The sequence below is a fragment of the Sipha flava genome, unplaced genomic scaffold, assembly GCF_003268045.1.
Source record: "Sipha flava isolate LNK unplaced genomic scaffold, YSA_version1 2_pilon_pilon, whole genome shotgun sequence".
In the NCBI taxonomy this organism is placed as follows: domain Eukaryota; kingdom Metazoa; phylum Arthropoda; class Insecta; order Hemiptera; family Aphididae; genus Sipha; species Sipha flava.
This window is the reverse complement of record NW_020272972.1, coordinates 4099416-4110014: the sequence shown is the minus strand read 5'-3', so window position 1 is coordinate 4110014 and position 10599 is coordinate 4099416. Positions and strand designations below refer to the sequence as shown.

The 10599-nt window shown below is 28.1% G+C and overlaps 1 protein-coding gene across 1 annotated transcript; it reads left to right on the top strand.

Moving 5' to 3' along the window:
• Nucleotides 1-3896: 3896 nt before the first annotated feature.
• Nucleotides 3897-8419, top strand: LOC112686055 (dnaJ homolog subfamily C member 3). Its single transcript, XM_025558163.1, has 10 exons — nucleotides 3897-4275; nucleotides 4364-4456; nucleotides 5254-5378; nucleotides 5465-5539; nucleotides 5643-5971; nucleotides 6038-6188; nucleotides 6510-6702; nucleotides 7576-7744; nucleotides 7854-7963; nucleotides 8031-8419. The coding sequence occupies exons 1-10, from the start codon at nucleotides 4185-4187 to the stop codon at nucleotides 8168-8170; spliced, it is 1476 nt and encodes a 491-aa protein (XP_025413948.1). The 5' UTR covers nucleotides 3897-4184; the 3' UTR covers nucleotides 8171-8419.
• The last annotated feature ends 2180 nt before the right edge of the window (nucleotides 8420-10599 follow it).

The window sequence follows — 10599 nt, the reverse complement described above, 5'->3', positions numbered from 1 at the left end:
AAATTAAAACAAGTCGAAACACGCAACATGCGTTATAATGGATTGATGTGCACATTCGTTTCTGTGCACATAACCAATTAAATTGTTTTCAGTGAATTATTTTCTGTCGGCGCGCCGTTGGCATCGCCATTATGATTTATTTTTACTCACATTTGTTTATTATACTCCAATTATTAGCTGATAATGTTAGTCATTATCTTAAATTCAAAACAACAATCATGTTTCTGTTTACTATCGACCACCGACGTTAACGTATATTATTATTCGTGTAACTAACGAACAGCAATTAATTTATATATATATATATAAATTATATATAATAATAATATTGATAATAATGATAATAATGTTACATGTACCTAAATCTATGTTAAAATTAATATTTTTTTTACCAACCTACATATCTTACAAATTATTTGTGTACCACCTTATGTGAACCTCATGAGCCGCCACTGATTCTTTGTTTATGTCGATTTGTACTAAGTCTTCCTTACGTCTATTTTTTTAAATATTTTAAGTACCTACGTCCGTTATGGTTCTACCTAATGACTAAGGAGGCTTCAGCCCCCACAACCCTTCCCTTATATCCGCGCTTGGTAACAAGTGTTTGAACTTTTAGTGAGCAGACGCTCGTATTCAATATGGCATATATTATACAGTTAATACCAAATGACAATGGTAAAAAATATTTAATTTATGAAATAAATACTTTTACTACTGAACTGCTCAATTTATGGCTAAAGTATCTAAAAAATAAAATTAGATTTCGTAAAAATATTAAAAATCATTTATTAGACTGTATGTAATAATAGTATAAAGTTATTTGTTATTTATTCAGCTTACATAATATATTATATAAATATTTAAAAAAATTTCGTTAAAAAATATTTATATCATTTTAAATTTAAATTTATCCATTATATTTACCGGTTGTATTCGAATAAACGAACCGAATCATTAAAAATAATTATATATACGTATATACTCGTATATGCATATAGCCATTGTTGCGTACGCGAGATATTTTATAATTGGGAAATATTATAAAGATTATCTGTATAGTACACGTATATAATAAAATATAATGTCCGATAGGGCGTCCGAGGCGGCAGTTCTCGACGACGGGTTTCGATTGTTGTTCTGTAGTAGTAAAACCGTACCTATGTACGCGTCGTAGCCGCTTAAATTGTGAACTAGCAAATAAAGTAAAAATAATATTAATTAAGTCTTATTATTTTACTTAATTAAAACCTGAGCTTTCGTAGACAGCCATTTTTTATCGGCTTATAACTATGGTAAATTGGTATTAGGTATTAGGTTGTATAATTGATTATAAATATATATAATTATAATAACACATACATATATATGTATTTAAATCATTGGTTGTATTTATAACTTACGTATGTATTATACGCATTCATCGTTAACAATTATTTCAATTGTATGTGTATATTGTTTAAATGTTAAAAAACAATCGAATGAAGAAGATTTAATAAATTTATTTTTACAACCTTACTAGACCAAAATAAATTATAAAACATATTAACATTAATTATGATTACAACTTATATTATTCACTTATATCTATACAAACGATGGTTTTATTTTTATTACACATTTATTATTATTATCTGTATATTTATAAAAAAACCTCGAAATCGAATAATGCTATAATTTTTTTTTCATAAAATAAAGTTAGAAAATACGAATTAAACTCGTTTTTCAATTATTTTTCATACATAACTCATATAATAAAGCCTTATAAAAATAATTTATCAACAACAAATTAAAGGTTTGAGTGAGACCATTTTTATAGTTTTACTTTTAAAAACTAAACAAAAACTCCTCAAGTTCTTTAGTTTTCTTGTTAAATAATTTATGAAAACTGTTTATATAAAACCCCTCTAAGCTATTTTTTTTGCATTATTATTGCTTCTTCAGGTTCTTGATGTTAAAAATAACTTTCATTGTTTGCAATAATTGTAACTCGAACGGTCACCAAAACTTGTGACTAGTCACAATAAATTGTCGTTTGACAGACACAACAGAAAATCAAGCACACTTATAGTTTTAATCGTATAAATCATAAACATTTTTTGTATTCACTCGTATAGAAATTTATAACTTTCATTACATATCTATTTCAACATTTTCTTTTATTTTTAAGCTGAAATTATGATAGCTGCAGATAATTTCGAAATGCGTTAATAATTAAATCTATTGATAATTAAGTCACACAAGTATTTATATTTAATATGATTTACCATTCAATAAAACTTAAAACCAATTTAAATAAGATTTTTTTTAAAAAAATAACCGGTCGTCGCAAAAATTACATCGTTATATACATGCTTGCGTCTTGTTTTGACGAGCGAATTATGTTTGGATAAAATAATATTATATTAATTCACTGGTACAGAGGCACATGACATAATTTAGTGTACTAGCGATAATTTCATTATTTGTGTCACATATACACATTGGCAAGGTCGTAAGGATTATTTATGGGGAGGGGGTTTGATATATTTAGATAATTATTTTTATTATTATCTATTTATTTATCAGCTGGGATTTCGGCAATGTGGAATTTGAACCCTCCCCTTTTTCCTTTGCCACTGCTCATTGGGTCATTTTTTCACATAATTATAAACATTATATACGTAAGAATTGATATTTTACTGTGCTCAAACAATAAATCAAACACAAAGACTGCACAACGTGTTGCCTTTTTGTAGTATCTACTACGTTGTATTCTTAATACGCCGTCGTTGGTTTATAGCCAAATGGTGAATTATGATTATAATTTTGCTTGGTCGTTCCCACCCAGGCCCGTATTTAAAAATTTGGCGCCCCCGGCCATATAATTTATGCCCTCTCCAAAATAAATAATAATAATATAACATTTACTATTTCGACCATAATCGAGATTCTTTAATATTAAAATATGACTTATAAATGAAAATTGTTTAATAATTTTTTTAATTAACAAATTAAACAAAATACAACATAATAAGATATACTATTTTTTTTTATTGTTTTATTTTTTTTTCATTAAATACATCATTTTTAAAATTAATTTTGCTAAAATATTTTGCCGCCCCTGAGCATGTTCCTACCTATGCCTCCTAAATACAGGTCTGTTCCCACCCCAGCTTTATTAATTTATTATTTTTATTGTTTTGGTAATGCGAACACAGTCAGGTTTCGTTTTCGAGAACGAAGTACACATATGCATTGATTTTAGAATATAGTATATTCTAAAATCAATGACATATGTTACATACAGTCAACAAAAACTCAATTTTAGTTTTTCGTCGGCGTATTACGTATTTGCAGAGTTATTAAATAAAAAAAAAGTGTTTTAACCAATATTTTTAAAACTGTTTCAAACAATTAATTTGAAACTTCATCAACATTGTTTAAAACTTACCAGTATTAATTAATGTATATTCAGACTCGTGTCGACTGGCAATACATATTTTTAATTGTTCACGTTTTTTATTTATTATAATATAATAGTTCATAATCGTATATATATATATATATGTACATATAGATGTAACATCCTCGAGTCCTCATTAATTTTCATAACTGCTAGGGCGTTTCGGAAACGATGTACTGTTGTAATTTGTACAAATAACGGTGTAGAAAAAAAGCTCGAAGCGCGTTTACAATGCTCGTCGACCTATAATCACGACCGTCGTTGGAACCCAAAGATATCAACCAAAAGACGGAGCTTTTTTTTCACGGTTGTGGTCGTCGACGTTTTCGAATCGGTTCAGTCGGAAAATCGACCAATGGTAGCACACCACGGCGCCCGATGAAACGGCAAAGATCGCGTTTGGCGTATCGCCGCCAGTCGAGCCGGTGTTGTTCGCGGCTCCGAGCTCGCCGGACGCGGCTCCGGACTGTTATCAACGACCGTGCGTTATCAGTCGTCTCGGCGGCGATTGTCCGCATCCGAATCGGTACTCGATCGAACCGCGGTCAAAATATTACAGTGCAAGTGCCCAGTGAGTTGTACACACGCGACGCGCGCTGCACGGAGCTCAGCATTTCCGGAGAGCGTAGGATGCGATTGGTCTTCCACCGGTCAACCACCCGAATACCCCGGTACACGCCATTCGTACAGTACGCGTTTGAAGAACTATTGCTGCGAGAAGATCCGCTGCCGCCGAGAGATGGATACGTGGCACAGGATGCAGTTGAAGCTGTACTCCACCTGTCTGTTCTTCTTGGCCCTTGACTGGCTGGATTACTCGATCGTCATGGGTAACACCTTCACTTCTAGCTGCTCCCAACTACCCGACTGCAACGTCGTGACGTTCGTAAATCCAATGAGTTTTTTTTTATGCTGCAGGTTCTGAAGTCGAGAACCACTTGGAGATGGGTCGCGACTTCTTAGCGCGAGGACAGCTTCAGGACGCTTTGTCTCATTATCATGCAGCAGTCGGTAAGTAAATTGTTATTCATCCCAATACGGTTTGATCGTAAACAATTTATTCATAGCTCTGTAGAATGACGTCATAAATGGTACATAATTTTTCTTTTTAACGCCCCCTTTTGTTTGTATTATTTTCAGTTATGATTGTAAGTTCCATTTTTTTGTTTAATTTTTTTTTTTTTTGGGAGGGTAACGACCTTTAAGACCAGCCCTCCAAGTATATACTTCTCCATTTATTCTATATCTTCTTTCCTCCATTGCAAACCATCTTCAATTCTTCTTACATCTTTAATAACATAGTCCTCTTTTAATAAAGTATAATACCATACTCTTAGTTAATTCAAAATATATTAATTCTATTTACAATTTTAATTATTATAATAAATTTAATAATATAAATTGTATTAATCAAATCTATCTTGAGTAATTTATCAATATATCACTTACATTTTACTAGAATATATATTCTTTGAATTGATTATTTACATTTTATAGAATTTTATTGTAATTTGAGATGATAAATTTAGAGTTTATAAATTTCATTATGTAAAAAAAAATTATTGACTTGAAATTTTAAAAACCTTTAGTGCAACCCATTTGGATTGTATTCTTGTAAATTTTTTTTCTTTAAGTTCAAGGTTATGTAGTTATATAGTTCAAGATTCAATAAATTAAAATTTTTAAATATTTCGACTACCTACTTGATGATTTATAATAATTAACTATAAATGTTTAATTATTTGTATAAAACTATTCTTTCTATAAAACTTAAATTATTCACTATCATAATATATTATATTTTATAGAGGGTGATCCAGATAACTATTTAACATATTTTAAAAGAGGAACAGTTTATTTAGCTTTAGGAAAAGCTAAATTTGCGTTAATAGATTTTGGTAAAGTTCTTGAACTTAAACCAGATTTTACTGCTGTAAGTATAAATAATTATTATTTTGTTAGTTCAAAAACAATAAATAAATGTTTATATTTTGTAAAATCTTAATTTAAATTGATTAGGCACGTTATCAAAGAGGTGTTGTCCTCATGAAACAGGCTTCACTTGAAGAAGCAAGAAAAGAATTATATAATGTTGTGAGTACTAAAGTTTAATCCTATTTTTCTATTGTTAGTAATAGTAATTAATTATATAGTAGTAACTACTATTTTTACTAAAGAAATATAAATATATTTTTAGTACATTTCCAATGGTGATTTTTCTCATGAAGCATTTGATTTATATTCTAAACTTGATGGTCTTGCTTATGATATGGAGTTAGCTACTTATTATCAAGAAAATAAAGACTATAAGAGTGGAATTGATTCATTGGATCGTCTCATTGAGTATTGTCCATGGGCTCCTGCATTACGTGAACAGCGATCAGAGTTATACATGAGTTCTGGAAATATGCAACATGCTATTATGGACTTACGAACTGCCACTAAACTCCAAGTTGACAATACTGATGGCCATTATAAATTGTCGAAACTTTATTACAGCATTGGAGAAGTGACTGAATCACTTAAGTAATTATATCTTAATGTATAACTTATTTTAATCATGTTGGATAATTATGTTAAATTGATTTTTAGAGAGATTCGAGAATGTTTAAAATTAGATGCAGATCATAAACAATGTCATTCACATTACAAAATTGTTAAAAAAATTGAAAGGCTAGTAGTAGATAGCCAGTCTGCAATCAATATTAAAGATTTTGCTAGTAGTATTCAATTTTCAAAGAAGGTAATATTGATTTTTTTTTTTTAAATTCTAAAACTTAGTTCTTTAACTTTTAGTCTTGTAATTTTATACAATATTTTAGTCCTTCTTTATTAAAATTTCTTTAATTTGTTCATAAAATTATCAATCCACTCTAATTTGATTATAAAATTGTATTATGATTGATATAAGGAAAATATTCTATATTTTTTTTATTATATTTTTCTATATTGTCTGTTGTAGAGAGTAAGACAGTAAGCATCTTAAACATTTAGTGTTGTTTTATAATATTAGCTGACATATGGTATAAATATTGGTTTTAATTATATATTTTCTCAATTTTAGATATTAGATTTAGAAAAAGAATCAGAAAAAGTAAGGTTTTTAGCCTTAGAAAAATTATGTCAAAGTTATCAACATACAGATGAACCATTATTGTCATTGAAATACTGTAGTGAAGCATTAGACATAACTCCAACACCTGATCTCTATTGTCTTAGAGCAGAAGGATACATAGCAAATTCAATGTTTGATGAAGGTATGAAGTATAAATATATTTAAATAGTTGAGTTGTGATAATTTGAATTTGATGGAGAGAAAATAATTATTTGATGTAGATAGATTTATTACAATACATTTGAAGAAATCAAAAATTAATTTAAGTTATTTCTGTTAATTGTGATCTATTATAGTTATATATTTCAAACAATTATTGCCAAATGGTATAAATAAACTTATATTAAAAATACTAAAGTTTATGTAATTTTTAAACTATCATAAGGCATCTTCTTCTCCCTCGCTCTTCCCAACTATTTGGGGTCGGCTACCATTGTCCTAAACCGCTACTGGTCTAGATTTTCTATATCCCTTATGCATACATCAACGACCCTCATATTATTCTCAATTGTATCTAACCATCTCTTTATTTGGTCTTCCTTTTCCTCTTTTCCATTATAAGCCATACATAACTAATTCAGTGTATTCAAATTAAATGACATTTTAAAAATAATGTAAATTGAATAATTTGTTTGTATTTATGAATATTAATAACAATTAACTCATGTAACATTATTATCCTTCCACTATCAAATTTAAATTAACATTTCAAACAAAAGCTTTTAAAGAGTTTTAAGAGTTAGTTAGCTTTTTAAGAGTTTTTAAATAATGTAATCCTGTCGAAATTTGACATCACAATTTACAAAATGTATTAGTGTATTTCTTAATTTAGTGGATATAATTATAGAACTTCAGTGTAACTAAATGTAAGCAATAAAAATCTATGCTCATTATATTAATTTTTTTTTTTTATAATTGTATTAATAAAAAAAAAGTTTTTAAATAGTAATATTTAGGACGGTTAGAAAAAAAAACAAATATTATTTACCTAATTTCTTATTTATTTGATGTTTAGCTATTAGAGATTTTGAACATGCAATACATATTGAACAGGATCATAGACAAGCTAATGAAGGATTGAAAAAAGCCAAGAAATTGCAAAAACAAGCTGAAAGAAAAGATTACTATAAAATATTAAATGTAAAAAGAACTGCTACTAAACAAGAAATCATTAAAGCTTACAGGTATGTCATTATAAATAACAAATTATCATGAAAACCATAACATTATTTAAAAATATTATTAATAAAAATATATATATAATATATTTATAAAAATATTATTAATTTGTAGAAAAGCAGCTCAACAATGGCATCCTGATAATTTCCAAGGAGAAGCTAAAAAGAATGCGGAAAAAAGGTTTATTGAAATAGCTTCAGCAAAAGAAGTACTGACTGATCCTGGTAATTTAATTGATTTATTTAATTGTGTGATAAATAAATTATAATAAATTCTTCTGTGCTTTATCAGAAAAACGTGAACAATTCGACCGAGGTATTGATCCACTTGATCCTGAATCTGGTCGTCATCACCAAGAAGGTTTCAATCCATTTCAACAGTTCCATCAATTCCACGGAAGCCCATTTACGTTTAAGTTCAACTTTAACTAATTCATATGGTTCACAAATAAATGGTGCCATAGAGAGTTTAGTTTTCGTCCTATTATGTAGGGTTCAAAAGGCTGTGTGTCGTAAAATGTAAATAAAGTAATGCATTATGATGCATATTATGTATTATGAAAATCATATAATTATTGTAAATAGATATAAATCCAAATTATATTGTAACATGATAACTCGATTCGATTCATTTGGCTCTGCAAGTAAATAGCTTAACTGACATTTTTATTATGATTAAAACCTTCTCATTCTATTCGATAACATCACTAATCGCTATGATTGCAAAATCCAAATGATTATAAAACAAAAACTGGTAGTAATTTTATTTATTTTTAAATTGTTTATTTCTATGTTTCTAGTGTTTCCTTTTTTTATTAATGGTCAATTGACTACATTATTATGTTATTGTTGTGCAATTTGTACTACATCAATTAGATAGTAAAATATTTATATTATTAAAATAAAACTATTTTATTTTATTTTTGTTTCTGCTATCCTTTAATGATTTTTGAATATTTTTATATTTTGTAAACTGTACATTTATTATTGACCAATTTTTAACAAATCAATCACACATCTTATCAAGTATAAGTACTTTGAATCAATATGAATATAGCATTAATATATTTATCTTTGTAAATGTCTATAACTTAATTATTGTTTAAATATTTCTTATTTGATGTATAATTTTCATGACAATATTTTGTTATAATGGCTTTAAACCTGTTCAAATCAAGTCAAGCCTTTCAAATCATTATAACTTTAAAACTTATCATTCGCGACAATTTTGGATTTCATTTTCTTTTTATAACGTCAATTTACAGGAATAGGTTTCTAAGGGAAAAAAATGTAAAAAAAAAAAAAATTGTAAGCTATAACGTGATTATACTAAAACTACGAATTAATATTCACATAGTGATAAATGATTATTTTGAGTATTCAATTATTTTAGTCGAAACTATATTGTACACCTAATGTAATACATAAGTAATATATTCTTGGAGCTTAATTTACGTTTGAAGATTCCATACCAATAAATATTTATTTATAAATATATAATTAAAATTCCAAGTTCTTAAATAGTGATTGTATTACCGGAAAAAAAGTGATATCAAATTAATAAAAAAATTTAAGAACAAATTGATGATTAGGGTGGTAAGATGTTTTTGCTACTCGGTAATACATTATAAGACCTTGTGTACAAGCACAATAAAACAAATGATCTTTTTTTGGTTTGTTGTTCATAATTGTAAAAAATACGTATTACATAATTTACAAAGGTACTCATAATTATAGTTGTAAATCAATGTTTTGATCAACAGGGTCGTTAATGGGGGGGGGGCAAGGGGACCATTTTATCCCAAGTCCCAATCTAGGAAAATTTAAAAGGGGTCCCTTAAAGTCCAGATTGATTAGAAATACTCAGTGTTACCCTTCAGAGATGATTGATATAAATGTATTATTCCTAAACTATTTTTCTTCATGAAATATTAATACATTAAAAAAAAATTAAATTAAATTTATATTTCAGGGATATTATGTAGACCACATTTTCAGTTATTCTAATTTCTAATTAGTTATAACCAGGTGCGTACACAAAAAAATAATTTTGGGAGATTTACCAACCATAGGATTAGAAATTTACATACCATTTTTACTCTATAAAACATATAGAATAATTTTTTTGATTGACGGTTGGGGGGGGGGGGGGGTGAACCTCCAAAACCCCTCCTTCTGTACGCGTCTGGTTATAACTGTCATCTATTATGGTTGTTGCCCAAGTGTGAAGAATGACATAATTTTATCCAAATTTACGTAGAAATGCGCTATCACGAGTATCGATTTGACAACATACAAGATCTTGTTTTCAATGGCTGTTTATAAATTATCAGGAATAAGTTTAATTTTTTATAAAAAATATTAGCTGATAATGCATTGTTGAGAAGTTATTAAAAATATAATTCATTATATTTCGATACATTTAAATGACCTTGATTGGTTGAATTTTAGAAAACTATAATTACCAACATTTTGCAAACTTGGTGTGTATTTTTTTTATCATATTCGTATATTATTTTGATGATTGTAGGGCCTCCGAATTAAATTTGCTCTAGACCCTAAAAATCCTTAAGACGGCTCTGTTGATAAACATTCGTCCGGAATAAATTTCACTTGGAAATGTTATAATTATTTTTGTAAATTGTGCCGATAGTCCACCGGAATTTTTCACTATCAGCTCGACTGCAAGCTCCAATCCGACATTGAATGTGTTGGAGGTATGATCAATAAAACAGGATTACAAAAATTGTATAGTAATATTAAGTTGTAATTTATATAGGGCCTAGATTTCAATGTAATGCGCATATTTTTTTTTTTAGATGATCTTAAAAATCACTTTCCATGTACGTAATTCGTTTCAC